The sequence below is a fragment of the Coffea arabica genome, chromosome 3c (assembly GCF_036785885.1).
Source record: "Coffea arabica cultivar ET-39 chromosome 3c, Coffea Arabica ET-39 HiFi, whole genome shotgun sequence".
NCBI lineage: Eukaryota > Viridiplantae > Streptophyta > Magnoliopsida > Gentianales > Rubiaceae > Coffea > Coffea arabica.
Window position 1 is genome coordinate 35311616 of NC_092314.1, and position 21798 is coordinate 35333413.

Below are 21798 nucleotides of genomic sequence, written 5' to 3' on the forward strand. Positions count from 1 at the left end.
ATTTCGGGCCAAGCAGAGCAGCCCAGCCTAGCCTATTTGACAGGCCAACTTCTTGCCCATCATAACGCAAACTAAAATTGAGCAAAACGGTAGTTTGCTTTGCATTTCATGGACTAAACCACATGTACATAAAAACATGTTCTTGAACGCTATAAGAATCCGAGATTGATGCCCTCTTTATCATTAACTTTTGAAAGATTTGCTTATTAGGCTTGAATGGTTGGCTTCTTCCCAAAATTTCCCTAAATCAATTGCAATAATACATGTTCCCTTTGGTTGTTTATTTTAATTTATCAATTGTTCTCCATTGCCTTCATCCACAAAGGTACTGCTATTGCACATCTTCTCCGACACTGAGCTGCTTAATTACCAGTCATTACAATTATTTGTCTACCGAAGCTATGCTTTAAATTAGAAATTTTAAAGAGCATTTTTAAGCAAAATGTATTGCTACGAACTGGCTGGTGTAGGATTGAATCAGAATAGGTTAGTAATTGTATGGTGATTTCTTCCCCAAGAAAGACTCACTAATGACAACTAAGCTTTATTGAATTCAGAACTCTCTAAGCACAAACACCAGGATGGCAAGTGTAAACCGTCTTTGACATTTACCATGAATTGGATCTCCAATCCCGATGAAATATGCTCTAGAAAACACCATAAAGCACAAACACCAAAAGCTAAATACTGCCTCCATCCAGGAAAATTTGGACAGCGCAAGATATGCAATGGTTGCAATGGTTAATGATGTATCTCTGTCTCTGTTGTCCCAGATTCGAGTATCCTCAATTGCAAACCTGCAGCAATTTATTGTAGTTTATTGCTCCTGACTAAATGAAAGGTTCACCAAAAGTGAACCATATACCAACTCAAATAGATAGATGGCAAGTTTCCCCCCAAAAAAAAAAAAGAAAAAGGAACTTACTCATCTACGGTGGATGACAACACGAGGTTTGCAGTGTCTAAGGATGTGCTCATTCCTTTCTTTTGCTCTCCATTTTTTGCTTTTCTCACAAATTGACCTGCATATGAAGTTTGCGAAAGTCCAACCTTCTCATGAACCTGAATAAATTGCTGTGGCGGCCTACTATTTTACATCCATTACTCAACGCAAGCATGCAGGCCTAGCACGCTTCATACCTGCGGCATGATGTATCATAATTGTCAAAGGAAATAATGAAATTTAGTAGATAAAAGAAACTTCAAAGGGAGAAATATATATAAAGAAATAAAATAGCACCAAGATTTGAGAATAAATGGTTCAAATCTGGTCTGCCGCCATAAAGATGATGCTCATAGAAATAACTTCAGTGCATAATCAAGAATGGGGATGTTTAGGGAACCCACATAATGCCCGATTATTGGAGTTTGTTGCTGCTATAATCCAGTGAATGCTAGATACATCAGCTCTCGAGGCATGGAGTCATCTTAGGCCATCATCTTAGGCCATAAAGGACAATATCTACAATTAGGACTTTCCTTTTGGAGTCAAATTTATGTTGTCAGGTCAAACTTATACTCTCAATTTTCTTGGCCTTTAGCATCCAAAATGTTAAGCATCCTCAGGTTTAGTGTTTGCTCAGTGCCTGGGAAGCTTTCGGCCTTCAAGTCTCGTTTCTTTACGTACACAATTACTTTCATGAAGGTCTAATGGAACAGACAAGGTTAGTTGGACTAGAATCTCTCCACTGAATTGATGGACCCTGTCTTTTGCTTATTTTTCTAGGTCTCCTCTTCTAAGATTTTGCTGGTGCCCTTTCAAATCCTCTAATGTTTACCAGTTTCTGAAATGGAAGGATGCACATCCATCTTTAGCCACTAACTCTAATTGGTGCTGGAGTGCTTGCTATCCTGCTTTCTACTAGAAAAGTAAGCAGACAATGAGTGAATTGGCACCGATAAGTGATAGCCAGTTACTATTGCATAATCTCTCCCAAAAACTCCCTTGAAATTAGAACTTCATAGATTTCATGACTAGCTATCCAACTTTCCAGTAAATACATTAAACTGACATCGAGAAAATAAGAATAAAGGTAAGTTTTGGTCTTAAGGATCTGTTACAGTTAGTGAATGACAATCTAAATACTTTAATCACCCTAGCCTCTCTTCAAAAGGCAACTCCATAAATTCTCTCAAGGTTTTAAAGATCAATTCTAAGCGCAAATGGTGTCAATTTATAAACATAAGTAATGACACAAATCTGGGATCTCTGACAAAACTCATTATTCATCAATTGACACAATCTTTATGCACAAAGAAACAAAGTTGACTCACAGATTGACCTGTCTGACACCATTAGATAAACATACACTCCATACATCATTTTCATCAACATAAAGATCTAAGAGAACCACACTTGAGAACATTAATCATAAGGGCAATCGTTAAACAACCAAACACAGTTGGAACTCACAAAACTCAAATAACAACTTTTCATTCCTAAAGTAAATAACAGTTAAGTTCTGATTCTTCCAGTACACAACATGATGATTTTAACATAGTATTTGTTGCCAATACGTTGTAGGCATTGCTTTTTTAGGCAGGAACCTGAACATTAACCGCAGCATTCTCCTATTTATTTGAAGTTGTCTTGTCACACTAAAGCTCACCAAAAAAATCTACTGTGTTCAGAAGGTGAAAAGAACAAAAGAACATGTTAGTAATAAGTACCTTTGGAGTCATTAGGTACTGATTCACGGTTTTGAAGATATGTCAAGTGATGCTTGCCTAGGTTCAGGTGTTGTGCTTGTGCAAACTCATCTAACATGCCACCAATAATACTGTAGATGGCCATACTTGTCTCATCACAAGCTGTCTGTATAGAAAGGTACTTATTTACACCTTTACATTGCTTGTGGTGCAATATACCTCTCTCTCCCAGTGGAGAGCTATAATGCAGGGAATCTCCATTTCTTGCATTGTTATTCACAATTTTGTCTGTCTTTAGATCATGGCCACTTTCTCTTCTGCCAGCAGAGAGAGGTGAAGAAGATCCACATTGATTGACTGTAGAGCAAAAAGGATGCAAATCAGTTGGTTCAAGCTTTAACAAACTTGCCGACTGGCGCTCATTTCCATTAGAGCTTTCTATGTTGTCTAACATTTTTGATTGTGAAACAGAAGAGCAATAGACAGAATCATTGGGCTCAAACATATCCCTCGCAAAATGCACGGATTCCATTCTACTATTTAACTTACTCGTGGGTGAAATAAGTGAAGCCCTGCCATCTCCATTACCTGAAGAGATGGGCGAATCAATATCACGGGGGTTGGTTTCACCAAAACACTCTGTTAAGTCCTTAAAATCATCAAAACTTGATTTAGAACTTTGAGGAAGATCAATCCCTTTCTCATCCTCGTCATCATCACTTTCCTCTAATACCTCCATGTAGGCGTTAGCAAAATCTTGATCAACTTCTTGTCCAGGTAGAAGGTTCCAGACAACCTGCTTTGTCTCAGCACTCAAGCATAATAAAAATTCCACCTCCTGTTCCACTTCATCCTTTGAGGTGCTCCTACAAGCTGGATTACAGAATCTTTTGTTAATGTAGTAAACTGCCTGCACTAAACATTCTGGAATAATTTCCATATCATCACACTCAAAAAGAAAATCCATGAAAAGATTCCTTATAGTCAAGCACGACCATTGCTTTGAATTCTCAACTTTAGAGTCTGCCCACTGATGCAAGATTTCATGCAATGCTTCAATTTCAGCAACGACCACACTGTTTCCAGAATTAAGAAGACAAATAGCCCTTGCAATATCATTCTGTAGGGATTCTATATGAGGTGCAAATGTTCGAAATTCAACTACAGAGGGGCGGCCAAGTATCAATTTTAGCGTTAAGCCTGCAACTGCCAGAGCTTTGACCAGAGGTTCCTGTAACTCTTCCCCTTCACGCAGTTCTGATAGCATCTTCATACAACGTTTCCTAACAGTATCTATCAAGACATGTTTCACCTGATGTTTACAGGGACCTAACTCAGGAATGTACCCACTTTGACCTCTAAGCTTCCTGTGCATTGCATTTAGCGTCTTAAGAGGCAACTCCTCAAGTCCATCTAACACACTAGCAGCAGCAGTTTGATAATCAGTTGGTACCCTATCCAACCCCAGGATATACTGAGGATTATTGAGAAGAATGAAAATCTGATTCATTCTCATTTCAACATTATGGTTTTCCTTGTTAAGAAATGTGGGAAGGTATTCTTTGATTAACTTTCTCATTTTCCACCTAGTTTTTTCAAACTCAATCGAGCCCTCTGTCAGCAAGCCAGCAAGACAACACAATCCGTTGTTTGTCATTTTATCAAGCAGGGATGACAGATTGTTCAATAGATACTGTGAATCAAAGGATGGCCCATCCTTTTTAACTTCCTGATTTTTTACCAAGCTTTGAACTCCAAAACCCCTTTCGACGAAGGACCTGACATTGTCATAGTATACCTGTAAACCAATTATTCACATAAATATCAACTAATGATGAACAAAGAATACTTGTCAAAGCATTCAGTAAATCAGGACAACTGAAGCACCAACTTCACGTGAACTAGGAGGTTTTACATCGTAATAAAAATGGTAAAACATATATTTATCTTCCTTCTAACAATTAACATGTTCTTTAAGCATAATTACATTAAACACCCCCTCTCCCCTGGTAAAGCAGACTTAAAATTTACCTCCCTATCCTTTTGATACCTACAAAGGACCCCCTTGTGCTTTTGGTAAAACTGAAAATTTTTACTTTTCTTGTAAAGTTAATCACGCAAAAGACAAACTCAGTAACACATTAATTTAGAATTACAGATCCGCCCTTCAAATAATTTCCACAAGAGTTCAAGGCAAGCATATTTTTTTAGGGGTTTAAATAAAATAATACAACAAAAAAATCTGGGCAAACCTAAAAGGTCATTTTTCTTTCTTCTTTGACAATCATCAGTGACACAATATTTCCCGCATAATTCTACCACCATGTTCAACCATTTCCTGGTGACTTTAAAAGAAGACATAATCCACTCTGATTTCAGCGAAGAGAACATTATTTGCCATCTAAACAATGAGTCTGAGCCAACAACCACAAATAAACTACCAAAAATCCCATCGACCCCATTATGAGAAAAAGGATTTTATATCAATTAATTCTTCAAATTTGAGTATCAATCCCTAAATGTAATTTGATACAGGAAACACTACAGAATTTTTCATTTCACCCAATTTTCAGCAAATTTTGTTTACATTGTTCTGAGAGTCTAAGGGAAGTGATTGGTGGTAATTAGAGGCAGAAATTTGAATCTATATCCACTTCTAAATCAAATAAACCAAGCTTAATGAACTTGTGATTTAAGAAAGTGACTTTAAATGGATGACCATTTATACCCAGTCAAGTTGGTGGATATAAATGACTTATCCATGCCATCTATATGCCCAATTATCAAAAGAAGAATGAGAACTGAGGAAAGTTACAGGATAATGAGTGTCACTAAGACTAGTCTGAAGATGACTAATTCAAAAAGTCAGGAATAACACCAGTGAAATCAGTTGCTCTTGAGACATGAAGCTGGTGCACACGAGTTATATGTTTCAGGCACAAACTCACCATGTAAAACCTTATAGGAAGGACAACCCTAACAACCTGGCCTGGCTGGATTCAACTCCTCATGAGGAAGAGCAGTGAAGTGTTTGTGAGTAGTGGATTGTAGGTTCTAGTCAACGTTAGCTACGCAATAAATACGATCAACAATATTCCTCCATTTAGACTCATTTATCAAGTAGTTGTATATAAATCATATTAATTTTATCCACTACCCATTAAGTAATACCATTCATCCATTTTGACAGTTCTAGTGATTGATGGAGAGTACTTGTGAAACTGACTAGCATAAAAATGAAGAAAGACAAAAGCCAGGAAACCAAACTACAGCAACAGGAAACGAAAACAGAAGAAAGATAATCTGCAAATAGATATCAAAAAAGGCAAAGCAAGGAAAATTAGAATGATATTGCAGAGATAAAACAAGATAAACTCTCAATCAAAAGAAGAGGCATCTGTGGTCCATTGTGCTGTGTAAAGGGAAATATATAAAAAAAAGGGAGCCAAAAAAATGAAAATTATGTTCAAGTATAGAGGTTCATCAATCAAATGCATGCTATCCATGCATTCTGAAATGTAACTTACCGTCAGTTTAGGATGAGCTACATACAAGGACCTGACATTTTAAAACTGCAGAAGATAGGTAAAGCCACGTCCCGTGATTTAAATAGACAAATAAGAATAAATTGATACTATTGGAAACAATATCCCCAGGAAGTTACCCAATGAAATAATGTATTACCATAAGATTTATCAAAAAGCAAATCATCACAACAAGAGAAAGAACAAAAGGGGAAAAAAAAAAGAAACTTACATCATCTTCTCTAATCAATGTTTCAGGTGTAAACCTGCAGCATAGGAAGGGAAAGCAAAATGAAAAATGGCAATCAATCCTCATCTAACATACATTATCATAAGAAGAACACAAAAACTTGCATACCACTATTCTCTTACAGTTCAATAACTTTGTGCTCAAAGTTACTAGAATAGCAACATTAAAAACATATCAAATCAAATAGGGGAATTTTAAGGCAGACAAACAACATGAAGAGGTATGGTAAAGCACCAACGGTGAACTGATCAAGGGTAGAAACAAGAAGATGAACGAACTCTTAATAAAAGTGACGAATGATCACAAGACTGATTAGCATTCTTTCTATCTCACAAATTTATCGTGCGAATTTGTTAGCACATCATCTTTGAGGATATAGGTACCAAAGCACAAGTACAGCCAACAGAACTGCAAGTGATTCATTATCTTTTCCTATAGTTTCCTCCATTCAGATAGGTGCTAATATCATGAGACTTTGATTCTCATGCTTAAGTTTGGTACTTTGCAGCTACAAGTTTTTATCAAGAACCAATAAACCCAAGAACTCTCTTACTGAATTACTACCTAAATTGCAAATCGGGTTGAAAGAATTGGAAATATTTCAAGTAATACTGCCCAATAACATTTTATTTTTATTTCTTTATTGTACTTACCAACTAAAAATGGATTACTGATAATGGGACTCCCAAATTTCTTAATGGCACTCTGTTTGATAAACATACCCCAAAATTCCATTTCAATTAGAATATAGGAGGAAATGGTGTAATCCTAGTTGTAAAGCTATTTGTGAATTATCACGTGATTAAAAGATAAAGAGCGAGTTTCATTAACAAATATGGGAGCATCAATCCCTGTATATACCTTTTGTGATACTACTAATATTTACAGCTACTAAAGCAAACCAATTAATATGATTCATGAGTTTACACTAGAACAGAGTTTAGATAATTATTAACATTTTTTCAAAAATGCTACCAACGAAAGGAATAAAGGGAAAAAAAAGGTTTTAAGCAGAAGAAAATGAAAGATAACAATTAACATACATGTCTTCCAGATGATTCAATTCCTTGTGTAGCTTTTTCTCCAACCCAGACAGAGGCAAATCCATCAACAACCTGTGCCAAACAGTTCTCTTTTTTTGGGCCATATAGTGACAATAATAAAATCATATTATCCATTGGAAAAAAGACAAAGAGAAACCTTCTTTTGAGCTTGAGAAGATTATCTTGTTTTGTAGTTTGTAATAGTAGATTCATAGAATTCTCCATCGTAACCTAACCAGCTGCGCCTTAGCTTTCTCGTTTGTGAGTTCTGTGGGTGGGCATGCGACCGCACAGGTCAAAGACTGAAAATATAGATAATAGTTACCAATATGTATAAGTGAACAAAAGAAGAGGAGCCAGCTATTATAAGAGACCTAAATTGTCAATATTCTAGTTTTAAGGCAAAAATGATTTAACTAATGCTGAACAAATAACATGTACTTAATTAGCATTAAAAAATGCAAAAAAAAGGATGATCAAAAGTAATAAAACGTCTAATTTCATGTTTATGTTGGACCAGCCCTAGCACACAAGATCATTCCACAATAATGAAAGTAAGAAATAAGTTTAGAGAAGCAAAGAATAACACGATAATAGAATCATATTAGCCTCTAGCAACAACTTACATAACAATAAGTACTAAAAGGAACAACTAATTAAAGCTTAACTAAAGGTGAATTATACTTAATTTGACAAATTGAAACTGATAATTGACTTGTCTAGTAGTACAGATCTAAAACAAAGCTAAGGAGTCAATCGAAAAAAAACCAAGGAGCGTCAAAACAGAAAACTAGGAAAGTCAATGGACTAAAGTTGCATTTTTATTTTAAAAAAATCGTTTTTCTTCGCTGAACCAAAATGCCACCGCTGCTATTTGTCATTCTCCTTTTTCTCGGATTGGTTCTCAACTCTGGCCAGTTCGGACTTCCACCCTCTCCCACACAGATTACACATAATATGCACAAACTAAAATTCGTAGAAAGGAAAAATGGAAAAATTAGTGAAAAAAGTGACAAAACAGCAAAAACCAACACAATTTCCTCGAACTCCAATCACTCTCATCTCTCTGTTAGCTTCCTTGCAAACTTCCTTCTTTCTTCATTCGAACCTCCCGACAAACAGGTAGTGAGCATGAAAAGTTTTGAAATTTCTTTTTCATCGATTCCTTATACGGCTTGAGCTTGAATTTTAAATCTAAAACTCTACTCAAACCTATGATCAATTCCAGCCACTTAAAATCAATTAACAAGACGAAAGTAAAGCATAACCGACATGATTGCAGACAAAGAAAAAAACAATACAATTAAGGGGGGAAAAAAGGTACAAGAGTGCGGAAACTTTACAGTGATGATTTCCGCTGTAGCGGCGGGAATCCAGTGAGACGATGGTGGCAACCTTCGCCTACTCTACTCCGCACTCTCAACCTGAATATCTAGTCAGTAAGGAGAAGCATGGGGATGGGTTTCAGAGGAAAGAAGAAAAAGGAGAGCACGAGTATCTGTTTTCTTATTCTTTTTGTCCTAGCAAAGAGAGCGAAGGCTTATTGGTGCAGGTGCTGTCGTTGACGAGGAGGGCAGAGAAGCGGCCGAGTTAGCAACTGAAAATAGGGAAGTGGGGCGGCGGCAAAGGCGGAAGACGGACTCGGACGCGGAGATGGAGATGGCGAGTAAGGAGAAAGGAAATAAGGGGGGAAAAATGAACTCTCTGTCCATTTGTTATAAATAAATTTAATGTCTTTCCAAACATTACCCCTTTTTCACATGGTCAGGAGAGGTTTTAATAATTATTGTGAGTCCCAAATGGCACATCCCATCTTTGTCTGACTAGATCAAGGGTGCTCCCTTGAATTTTTTTTTGCAGCAGGTGGGGTTTAAACCCTTCACCTCCATCCCATCTTTACCAAGATTGCTAAAATAGCAAAGCGTCATTTCTACGAAACTATGATAACTCTAGAGCGTGAAGCTAGGTACATTTCAAATGGTTATCAATAGATTACCAAAGAAATTAAAGGCCCACAATTGCATTCGTTCTTTAATCGTAAATTGGTTACAAATAGGGATACAAAAGTAAACCAAGCAAAATTATACTTCGAATCTTTTGCCCCTAGATTAGTCTCTATCTCCTCTGTTCCTTCTTTGTACAGTTGCCACGTGTTTCTAACTTTACTCCAAAACCAATTAAAGCAGATAATTCAAAACTTTTTTGCCTTTGGATCAAGTGGTTCCAATGACTCAAAATTATTTTTTCTTTGGATAAATCAAGCGTGGTTCCCTAATCAGAATTTCTTCAACTCTAGTTTACATGAAAAAGAAGATTGCAAGTTTTGGTTTTGAATAAACTTGTCAACTGATTATTATCGGTTTGTTTGAATTTAGGTTATTAAAAAATTAGAAATACATCGCAACTGTACAAAGAAGGGGACAGAGGGGATAGAGATTAATTTGGAAACAAAAGATTCGAAACCGTAAAATGAGGTGACTGTTGATTTAAAAAAAAACACGATTTTCGAAGAGTGTCAAACTTATTGAGACAGAGGGAGTAACAACTAGGGAAAAAATTTTTACCAGAAAATTTTTAAATACCTTATATCTAAATAATTTGTTATATTTTTTTTTTCACTTTTTCTATTTCTTTTTTTCCCCATATGGTTGTTGATTTTCTTTTCTTTTTTTCCCGATGGTTATTTTATGCTTTCAACATTTATATCCATATTTTTGTCCTTAAACATTTTTACAACAATTTATTTGCGTATGGTTATGGTACTTTTCTCTTTCCTTAACTTGCATTTTTTTCTTTTTAACTAAAACATTGTCTTTTTTAAACTTTTTTTATACATATCAAATCTTTCGAAAGTGGACATTTTTGTCAATCTATCACATCCAATAATTAAGTTGAGGAATTGTCATTGACAGAGGGTACCATAAATTGGTCAACTTGTAGAGTTTATTTTGGGGTTAAATGTGGGAAGCCCACTTAATGTTTTTTTTTTTTGAGCATTTTGCCCACTAAATGAGGGGTTAAACATAACCGTTGAATTGAAGAATATAAGCATGGTTACAAACGAACGGAGTCGAGTCGAAATTTGGCCCAATCGAGCCACGTCTTGATTTAATTTTACCAAATTTGAACTTGAGTTCAATCTTGAAAGCTCTCAATGTAAAGTTCAAACTCGACCTTGACCTCAAATTTGAGTCGAGTTGAGCTCAAGCTCAATCTTAAAAAATAAAAAAAATAATTATTTTTTAAAAAAATGAATAAAATGGTAATTTTTAAACAAATAATAAAATGATAGGAATATATATGTAATTTCACTATTAAAATAATATATATAGATATAATCGAGCTAACGAATTGCATATCTTTGAACTCGAGTTCGAGCTCGTTCTCCTCGATTTAGTCAGTTCAAACTTGATTCGAGTTAGATTATCCTTAAGTTAGTAATTGTAGTCTACCCCCATTAACTATGACCGTAGTTGCTCTCTGTCCCCGAAAGAATTTTATTCAATTTTATCTCGCAATTTATGTTTTAAGGTTAAAATTACCCTTGATATTCCACTTATTCTCTCTCATTTGGTTTCCCTTTCTATATCTTCTCTCATTCTCTCTCATTTTTTGTTTTTGGTAATTCCACAATTTTGTATTTTCTTTCTTGCCTCTACAAAACAATATGGCCTTGTTTGACAAGCAAGTTTTTGGTCAAGTTTATCTGCTACAAGTTTTTTAACAACTTTAGCTACAGTAATCTCAAAAAACTTCTCAAAGTTTTTAAACTATACACTTCAAAATATCCAAAAATTTACATACTTTAAAAATTTTTTCTACAACTTCTACAGTAAGTTACAGTAAAGTTTTAACCAAACAACCAAAAAACTCACTTACTAAATAGGGCCTATATTATTGCTAATAGTTGACTCATTACAAAACTTAATTTTTACATATATCTAAATAAATAATTTCTGAATTAAATTTCTTAGTTTTCTTACTTTTCTTTGCCTAATTTTTTTTACTTTGTCAAATTTTTTAAGTTTTCACCATTAATAATTAATCACAGACTCGATGTAAATTCTGTTGTTGCTTATATGACAAATCATATATAATCTAGAAATTAAAATACATATACATGGACAGTGGATAGGGGCCACGTGTTATCAAGATACTCGGAATAGACACGTGGACGGTGGATAGAGGGCCACGTATCATCCATCTGAAGAATGGACGGTTGAGTATGTGGCCCCATGTAACTTTAGTGGCGTGGGCCGAAAAAGACGCTAGAGGCGGACATGTGAATGATGGATAGGGGGTCATGTGTCATCCATCCAAAGGATAAACCAATGTTTTAAAACCCGGACCGTCAAGCGAACCGGTGAAGTGAAAGGGTCGAGGTTCAACCGGTCGGACCGGTTCAACCCCGGTTCAATAAATTAATAATATATATATATATCCTAATTTGCATCTCCTGTTAGTGTACTATCTACATGCCTTTCCATGAACAGCAGAATTAGATTAAATCTAAATGCAAGTTTCCTAGCTCAGGAAACACACACACACACACACACACACACACATCTATGCACAGAATAAGATATAAATGTTAAACTACAATTAACATAAGAGCAATATCCAACAATTAACACACACAATTAACATAGTTATCCAACTTACATGTCCAATTGTCTAAATATTAGAATTAACAAAAAACAATACAAGTCTAGAAAACAATCAAAAGGTCCAAACAAGTCCAATTTATAAGTCGTCATCATGATAAGTCATCTTGACAACAAAGCTTCATCATTCATTCTGGGACAACAAAGCTTCAAAAGGTCCTTTATTAAGCTTTGGTTTTTCTTCCATTGTCTGGGATAGTCTTTAATTCTATGTTTGGAATCTGTTTACAAGTACTTAAGTAGGTTTGACCAGGACAGTTTCTTTAGGGTTGTCAGACTAAGGCCAATTGCAGAATCATTAGCCTCAAGAACATAGCTAGAATCATCCACGGTTAGAATTGTTCTTAGTGATGTCAAAAATATATTCATGTAACTCAGAATTTTTATACCTAGGATAGAATTTATATTCTAACATTCTTGGTTACACGTGGCAGCTTTTGGTTGCTTCTCTAGTATTCAGACTCCTTGTACATGTTTGGTAGTAGACAGCAGTCTTAATATGTAGACATAATAGTTTTCCAACTGTAGGTTGTGCATAATTTAATGAGCTCTAATTAGTCAACAATAGATTTGGTTGTTGACCTTTCAGAAACAGGAGGTCACGGAATGATTTAGTTGCATGTAAACCTAGCAAGGGACTTATATTATTTAATAAGTGGAGTAGCATTTGAGCTTCTGTGAAATACACTGATGGTGGATTGTAGAAAAGATGATTTGAAGAATATACACCAAAAGGACAGAAACCAGATATGTATAAACATTTTGTCTTATAGACAGAAGCAGAAAAAGCTTTGGCTAAAGTAAGAAAAGAACCTTGCTGTACAGAAAATCAAATTCTGTTTCATCATAGAATCTCTGTGTCACTGCACTTTGGTTAATAAAGTTTTCTAATTATAGGATTAAGTGTTTACCTATAACAGCTAAAGATTGAAAGACTGGCAACTATGATAAATGGTAGTATGAGATTATTATTGAAAGAGTCATGGTTATTATATCTATGTTAACCTGTTATATTAACCTGACAAGACAAACAAGAAGATTTGTTCAACAACTGAAAAACATGTTTTGGAAGATTGTGTCAAATTCTCACTTCACTTCACCAAGTAACCAAACGTGTCAAAAATTCGTCCCAATTCGCCAAATGGAAGTACTTGAAGCAAGGGAAACTTTCTACATGCTTCAATATCAAATTATAATACAACTCCACAATGATAGGCTGTCCAACTGAAAGACCGAGGACTTTTTTTTTCTTTTTTTTTATCCAGTTTTCAGATAATACCAAAAGAAAAAGACTTTTACTGAGGCCGTTGGTGGAATTTAGCAGTGAAATACTGGGAATTTAGCAGTTTAGTACCAACATCTGGTACCTGACCACCAATTAATTGACATTTTTTATTGTCGGCCAAAAACATTAATAGGGAGTCTACCTCCCAATTAAGTTCCGGTTTCACCAGCGGCGCAACTCAACAACAGGGCAACCAAATTATCTAACGAGTCAAAAAAAACGAAAATTGCAGGACAAACAGACTGACAGCTTATCTAATTTGAGGACAAACCAAAAAAAAATTGATTTAGGCTGATCAGCTTATAATATAATCATTTAGCTGCTGCTGCAATGACAAGTTAATAAGGATCATATGCCCAAAAATTACGGCAGTATATATACATTATACAGAGGGCCGAGGGGACGGAAGGGCAACCAAAACCCAATAATCAACAACGAAAGGAAAAAAAAAGGGAAAAAGGATAAACAAACCTGGTATAAGCTTGAGGCCTTTCAGGAGTGCAATAGTAAATCTTAAATGAGAATCGTGAAGGTAGCAGCTGAGATGAATTGAGAATCGTGAAGGTAGCAGCTGAGATGAATTGGTGAATTGATGTCCCTAAACCTAGCTGAGAATCGTGATGTCCCTAAAGCTGTTGATGAATTGATGGGTAGCAGCTGAGAAATGAGAATCGAAACAAATGAATTGAGTTGAAGCGGCGAAGCGAAGAGTGTCGTGAAGGCTGACGACTGAAGAGTGAACTGAAGAAGTGAAGATTAGGTTTAAACTTTAGATAATTGAGGTTAAATTTGAAAATTCGGTCAAAAGTTGGAGAACCGTGGTTCACAGGTTGAACCGGTTTTAACGGGTTTTACGATTTTTACAATTTTGACCGATTCTTGGCCCAGGTCAACAAAGACTATGAACTGGACCAAACACATGACCGGTTTGCGTTGGAAATGAGAGGAGATGGACCTGGCTTGTTGAGATGGTTGACAGTGGCAGTTGATCTTATAATCATGGTGCTAAAGGATCAGACAGCGCAAGTGAGAGAGTTCTTCCAGACCATGGAATTGGCATCTGGGAAAAACAAATACATAAAGTAAGTTGAGAGCAACGCAAAATCCATAAAGGAACATTTCAAACTCAACATCATACTCTACTTATATAGCACACAAATAAAACAGAGAATTAGTCATGTTAAAAGAATAAAAAAGAGACAGCCAACCAAATGAGACTAACATACCAATTTAAAAGCAATTCCACACCAGAAAAGACTGTCTTGAGCAAGCAAAGAGCCAGTACCCCTAAATAAGTCAAGTCCGAATGCTAGTACGGTCAGAGAAGAACTGTACCGTAAGCAATTCAAAAAATGTGAAATTCATCACACTCTCTAAATTGTGACAAACAAAATATCTGATTCATGAATTTTACATACATGCAAAACATCCTAAATGCCAAACATCCAATCTCAGAATTACTTCTAATAAGGAAAAGGTGTACAAGTTCTACATGTTTTGGGAATGCAGGTTTTTGAGACTGTAAGAAAGAGCTGAACATTGGTACAAGGTCCAATCTTGCTCTATAACAGTACCACCAGCTGAAAGCCAAAATCAATTACCACAAAATAAGCATAGACAAAAAGCCTAAACCTTGCCTAGAACATGTTGTGCTAATAAAATCTAAGAGAAGCAGCAAAAACAAATATTCAAGCTTGAACAACTTAATTGAACAGTGGCATCCAGAGCTTTTCTTGTAAGTGTTAAAGCAGCTGGTGTTCATAACAGCATATACATTCAAAACTCTGATACAGTTCAAAGGGAGGTAAAATCACAGGATAGAGAGGGTTTGGCAAAAAACTATTAGCAATTAATTTGCCAATTACCACAAACTCAACACCAAAAAGCATAGACCTTGTCTTGAACTTGCTGTCACAATTTAAGAGAAGATGCAAAAACGGATTTGTGAGCAATTTATTGAACCGTGACATCCAGAGATTTGCTTAAAATGTTAAAACATAATAGCATCTACATTCTCCTTACAGAATCAAAGATAGTTTAAAAAGGGGGGAAAACAGAGGATAGAATGTTAGTTGAAAAACAACAGCTATTAAATTGCAAATAAGCACATGGGATCTTTTTCTTGGAATAACTTGCTTGGCTAACCCAATCAGTAACTTTGGAAGTTTTAGCTAACAGAATTTTTCATACTTTCTACAATCCACACAACGAAAAATAAAAAAAATCAAGCAGCAAATGCAATAATTCATGCAAACACATAGTCAACACTTAAAAAATTAAGAGAAAGTGCAAAAAATTGAAAGCTAAACCAAGATTAAGACATTGCGCAATCTAACTTTCAGAAGAAAAGAAAAATAAATATTGTGTACAAAAAGGATATAGTTTCAGGGTTCGTACAATTGCAGTCAAGACAAAAGGACATAAAAACTGAGTCAAAGGCAAACAGAAGTTAATATCTTTGATTGTCAAACACCAAGCAAAGTTGACGAATACATTTTAAGTTCAAGTTTTTTCAAATCCTATAAGTTTCATCAACACACAGCAGAACCATACAGAAATTATAGCCACAAATAACAATTTTACCTGCAAATAACAATTTTGTTAAATGGCAAAAATTCTTGCACTTTGGTGGCAGAAGCTTGATGAACATAAGAAATTATTGTAGCAAAATTCTAAATAGAAAGTTGAATTAGTGTGCTAAATTGAATATTCAAAGTGGTTACACGGCAAAGGACACTACCAAACAGCAGGTAACCCTAAACAAGTCCAATTACAATAGTAATGGAACCAGATATTCCACATAGATGGACAATAAATTTTAACTAGCAAATGTAAAGTAAAACTTTTTATACTAAAATAAGGGATGTTATTTATCTATAATTATATATTTGTTTTATACTAACCAATTATACTTGTCATAAAATAAACCTTAGACCCAACCAAAAGCACTATTTGAATGTTTGCAATACCAAGTGCATAAACGCCGATCACAATCCCAATGACTTCTTTCCTGGCTGAACCACCATCCCTACCACCTATAGGAATACTCTTCAAGACCTCTTTATGCATGTCTGAAATGACGCTGTCAGGAAAGAACTCAACGGCAACCTTTCAGTAGTCCTCGTTTCCAGCCACCATGTCATCATTTTCTTCTTCTTTGCTCGGGGTCAGGCCCGCTGCAACAATTAATCAAGACTTTTAATAGCCCGGTCCACTTGTTCCCTGGTCGGAGGAGATGCACACTTTAGACATAGATATAAGATGTTATTGAAGTGTCACATTATTTTAGACCAATACATATAATATAACCACCAGTGGTTTTAGTTTTTATTTTTTATTTTTAAATAATATAAACTAAAAGCAAAGAGGAAAAAGAAGAAAGGACCTAAAATGGGACTTTGAAATGCGACGATCAATGGCCCGGTATAATCTAGGAAAAGAAATTTTCAAATATTTGGAGTCGCCATTCAAAATTGGACCCTAGGTACAACGTGTCAGCTAGAAATTCTATCAAAAAACGAAATTTTTATTTTTTGAGACAAAATTCTTTAATTAGACTATTCCTCCTTTAAAAAGATAAGATAAAATAAACTTCAGTTGAGAGGAAGGAAGGTCAAGATTTCAACCACGAGTACCTTCCCAAAAACCACAACCAACAATTGCTAAGCATAAACAGAAACCCAACACCCTACAAAAGTTTTTTGAATGGATCACAGACAAATTAGCAAATACGCCAACTTCGGTTCCTCTTCCTCTTTTATTATTGTGAGCCTCTTTATCTCCTTTGAGTTTGACCATGTAATCAGATTTTACTTTAACCATGAAATCTGATCCATCAACTGAACTTGTAATTTGGCAATTCCAAAGAGAAGACAGGAGGAACGGTAATATACAATAGAGTTTGAAGGGATCCATTGTGGTGTGATTTGTAGTAGTTGTAGGCAAAGGTTGTTGGGAATTTGAGAGCAAGTTATGGGAGGAAGGGGTTGATGGATGAGAATAGAGTGACAATAAGTGAAACAGAATCATCGTCATTGGCTGAGACTTGTGAGCAGGAGAGCTAGGGTTTCTTTCTTTTTTTTAATCTCATTTCATTATAATGTGTATTATCTATTAAGCGAAGGTCATTATAGTCATTTTATTGTGACAAGGGAGGTCAGTGTAATTTGTAAAACCCAAGGGGATTGAAATTGTCATAAACCTCAAGGGAGGTTTGTGAAACTATCCCATATAAAAGTAGTACTTAGGTAACAGACTTCTGTGATCTAAGAGTCACAGACACCAATCTTTTCAGTTGTTCATAATTTCAAAAAGAAACCCAATAGTTTTGTTAATCAAAAATAGACCAGACCACACTACCTCTCACGAGCAATGTCTCCAGGACTTGTGTCATTCTTCCTCTTCCTCACCCAAATCACCTATTTTTCACCCTGCTTGTTGCCTGCCACCTTTTCTCCTCCCACTCGTTCCCACTTTCGTACCCTCTTCTAAGTCCAAATCCAAATCCCATATCATCAATCTGCAAACCCCAAATGGCCATCTCTATTTTATCTTCTATTCATTACTCACAACCTCTCCTCCCTTTTAATACCTTCCAATTTTCCATGCTGATCTGGATGTTAATCGCGTGATTCATGATCAACTGGCTGTATATTACATGCACATGCTTTGAAAAAAAGAGTGATTTTGGGATGAAGGTATTTGTTTGATTGAAAAGTTTACTGGATACGTGCAATTTGTGGAGTTCCCTTGTTAATTTTGATTTCACAAGTAGTCCATAAAATCATGGAATTAATTAGCCATTGGACACAATTGTGGCAGAAATTGTGACAGTATTGGAATAATGGAGAAGGTAAGAGGAAGGGTGTTAGAGAAATCAGAACTAAGGAGGAAACCTTTACTGTTGCACATTGAACTAGACAAGCTGGTTGCCCATTGGTGCTCCTTGCCAACTAATCATCCATACCTCACAATGAAGTAGCGGACTGTAATTTAACCTTTCTCCGTAAACATATGGTATCCATGATGAAAGATATGGCAAATTAGCCATAGGTAACCATAAATTCGTAGCTATCTTGGTCTGACTTCAATGGACACATATGCAGATGGGATGACAAAGAACTGCCACTTTTGGTGATTTGATTCCCATAACTAACCCAACTCTAGAAGATGAAGGAAATGAACCATAAAAATTAAGTCTATCTTCTACTTGCAATCACTTTTATTTTTCGAAGGCCAAAGAAGCTATTGCAGAAAGAGACTAAAATATTCAAGAAATTCCCAATTACTTACAAAAGCATCAAAACGTGATCTACTACACTCCTTACACATCAAAAGGTACAAGTACAGCTGCAGCCGCACATTAAACCAGAAAACATATGGAAAGCTACTGCATTTCCAACATCCGTAAAAACAAAATGCACCAGGTTTTTAACAAAATGACAAGTTCTAAGAAGCACTAATAAGGGATCTTCTCATCTATCTGTGCTTGATAAAGCCCTCTATTCAAATTGTCCCAAGGAAGCAACCCAAAAGTAGCAACAACACTTGCTTCTACTTTAAGAATACGACATGCACTTAAAAGTTCTTAATTGGTGCACAAGTTTGTGGCCTCATAAGGAGGTTTTGGGAGTTCTAAATATAATTATCTTTATCATTGAGATGTAAGTAGACTAATTTGTCTATCAGAACAGTATTCTCATTACTAACTAATATGATACAGCATAAGTATCAACCCCAATCTTGACGCCTACAAGGTTTAGGAAGCATTAAAAACAATCATTCTAATGATCCTGAAATGTAAATCGACAACCTTTGTACCAAAAACATTAATCTCCCCTAAATCCGAGGATAAAACCAAATTTATGGTGCAAAAAGACATTCTCTTTGACTTCAATCTAGGCGCCATTAGGCAGGTAGAAAACATTTTTTCGACATTTTCCCCCAAAAAACTATCTTCAGCATTTTAAATTGAAGCATAAAATACATATAACAAGTGATAAATTTTCTTGACATTCATAACAAATAGCTAGCAAATCAAACCCAAAAAAGAATAAAAAACAAAAAACCAAACTTTCCCATGGTAAGCACTTCCAAAAAAAAAAAAAAAGAAGATAGAAACATAATACCATTTTAAGCTAAAACGAAAGGATTCATCCCGCAATTTTGTCTAACAAACCTGAATTTCCTCAAAGTTTTCTCTAAAGATTAATTAAATATCAATTAAGCAAAGATGAGGAATGAAACACTACGAAAAGGGAAAGAGAAGATAGAAATGAGAAAAGGGAAATGAAAACTTACCATGGCTGGGGAGGATTCAAAATCGGAGGAAATAACAATGGCTGATTATTCCAACAGAAAAGAAAGGTTGCGATCTGATTGGCTCAAAAGGAATTAGGATTTGGAGGGAAAATTTAGGGTTTTTGTAGAAGCAGATGAATAGGGAGGAGGAGCTTTGGGGGTAGGACGGCCAGTTACGTTTGCCAGCCAATGCTTCGAGCTTGTTTGGAGCTGCTTTAAAAATGCCGGATTATGTTGCTTTAGCCTCCCCTATTCTTTACTTAAATTAAAGTTGGAGACCCTCTAATTTGCAAAATTATCTTTAGACGGCTTGTTGAGAGTGGCAATAATTAGATTTTATGAGTCGGGTTTTAATAAATTCACAACAGCTCAAAAAAAAAAAAGAGTAAAAGATTTTGCAGTGTATAAATTTTTGAATATTTTGAAGAGTATAGTTTAAAAATTTTGAAAAATTTTTTGAGATTACTGTAGTTAAAGTTATTAAAAAATTTGTAACAAACAAATTTGACCAAATACTTGCTTGCCAAACAAGAGCAAAGTTGTGCGGCAATACTCACAAGTATTTTTCTTTTTTTTTTTTTTTTTAAAATAAGTCTATTGCCGCACCAAAGTGGTGTGGCAACAAACACCTAATTTAAAAAAAATTACCATTTCGGTCCTCGATTGTTGGACTGAAAGTAGGGAAACGCTTTGCGTACTTTTCTTTCCAACTTACATGGGGCAGCAGATGCTGTAGTTCATCTTGCGAGCAAGGGGATCACTTTGAGAGAGGAAAAAAATTAATGAAATTGAAGGCGGGTTATTTTGGAAGTTAGGTGATCCCTTTCTTCGTAGTATACATGACAAAAAGGTTTAATACTTAATAATCTATAGAAACGTATGAAGAGGAGCTTTTAAACATATTTGTTATTAATATTTGACTTTAAATTATTGTTTTAAGCTCTTCTTGTAGCTACCAAAAAGTCATTGGTTCAGACAAAAGACGTGCTTGATATAACTCGTTAAATGCTTCAAAGATTGGAGGCAAATTTCGGGGTTCGTAAATTCATGAAACTAGCAGAAATATACCGTGCTTGCGCACGGTAAAGAATTAATGTAATGCCCAGGAGGAGCGTTACAGAGCATGAATTTAATAAAGTACTGTAATTTGTATTTGTAGTATGTTGAGTAAAAATTAGGTGGTGTAGGGGAGATAATTAAAAAGATGGAAAAAAGGATACACTAACCATTAATTCAAATGACACAGCCATCTAAATCAAGAATCCAAAGGCTAGCAGAAATTTATTTGTTGCCATCTTACGTGGGATTTGGTGAGCAGCGGAATGCAATTATAAATTAAGGAAATGGAGAACCTGGCATTAGTTAAAAAGGGGATAATTAAAGTAGAATATAATAAACTTAAATATTTGTCCCACTGTCAGTGCAACAAGTTTATAAAAAATTGTAGCCATTTAAAGTGAAGAGATAACTCCATGCAGGCAAAATAATTTCCTGTATTTGATAGAATTAAAGAACATTAATTTGGCTGCAATTCCCTGAATGGTTGGAATAAATCTGCGTACTGCAAAGGTAAATTCCCTATGGAAAAAATAAAAGACAATAGAAGCTGGCATTCACATGCTTAGTGAACATATAAGAAGGACAAGGTTTCTCCTGGAATAAACGTAAAAGAAGTTGGCTAAGTTTTACTGGTTGGTGCATCAGAGAAGATGCAGAACTTATTGTACCAGGGGAACAACTTTTCGACTCCACGCTTGTCGAAGATGAGGACAGTATAGCAGGACTTTGTTTCAGGGATAAATACTAAAGCGTCGCCAAATTGTAGCTGATGCTCAAAAGCAAATGTGTTCCAATTTGTTGCAAACCGTCTCCGACGTATTCCAACAGTGATTGTCTTGTTTCCAGTTCGTAGGGTGACCAGAGGAGTTCTGTCACCGTGTATGAAGAAGGATACAAATTTGGGCACTTTCTGTTGTTCACCAAAAGGAAAAAGTTATTAGTGGGAAAGAAAGCAGCGAATGAAAAAATAAAACAAGAGATAACTGAAGCTTACAAAATTATGTTGGTTTTCCTGAGTGAAGAT

The 21798-nt window shown here is 35.4% G+C and overlaps 1 protein-coding gene across 9 annotated transcripts; it reads right to left on the reverse strand.

Moving 5' to 3' along the window:
• Positions 1-447: 447 nt before the first annotated feature.
• LOC113734976 (uncharacterized) lies at positions 448-19930 on the reverse strand. Of its 9 annotated transcripts, XM_072082578.1 has the most exons (11): positions 19716-19930; positions 16385-16637; positions 14642-14702; positions 14371-14475; positions 8810-14072; positions 7624-7768; positions 7467-7538; positions 6406-6439; positions 2671-4447; positions 926-1140; positions 448-797 (listed from the first exon to the last, which is right to left on the reverse strand). In XM_072082578.1, exons 6-10 carry the CDS (start codon positions 7689-7691, stop codon positions 1106-1108), a joined length of 1986 nt encoding a protein of 661 aa, XP_071938679.1. In that variant the 5' UTR covers positions 7692-7768; positions 8810-14072; positions 14371-14475; positions 14642-14702; positions 16385-16637; positions 19716-19930; the 3' UTR covers positions 448-797; positions 926-1105. The 9 variants fall into 9 exon arrangements, with proteins under 9 accessions (XP_071938679.1, XP_071938678.1, XP_071938677.1 ...); XM_072082577.1 differs by lacking the exon at positions 14642-14702; XM_072082576.1 differs by lacking the exon at positions 14642-14702 and having other exon boundaries at positions 8810-14156.
• Between the last annotated feature and the right edge of the window lie 1868 nt (positions 19931-21798).

Bases quoted from the DNA above. Each gene is read 5' to 3' on its own strand.
- LOC113734976 (XM_072082579.1), bottom strand. From the start codon at position 7,691: ATGGAGAATTCTATGAATCTACTATTACAAACTACAAAACAAGATAAT. The intron at 7,539-7,623 runs GTTTCTCTTTGT...TGTTTGGCACAG, and splicing joins CTTCTCAAGCTCAAAAGAAG to GTTGTTGATGGATTTGCCTC. The intron at 1,141-2,670 runs GTACTTATTACT...ATCATGCCGCAG, and splicing joins AGTACCTAATGACTCCAAAG to GTATGAAGCGTGCTAGGCCT.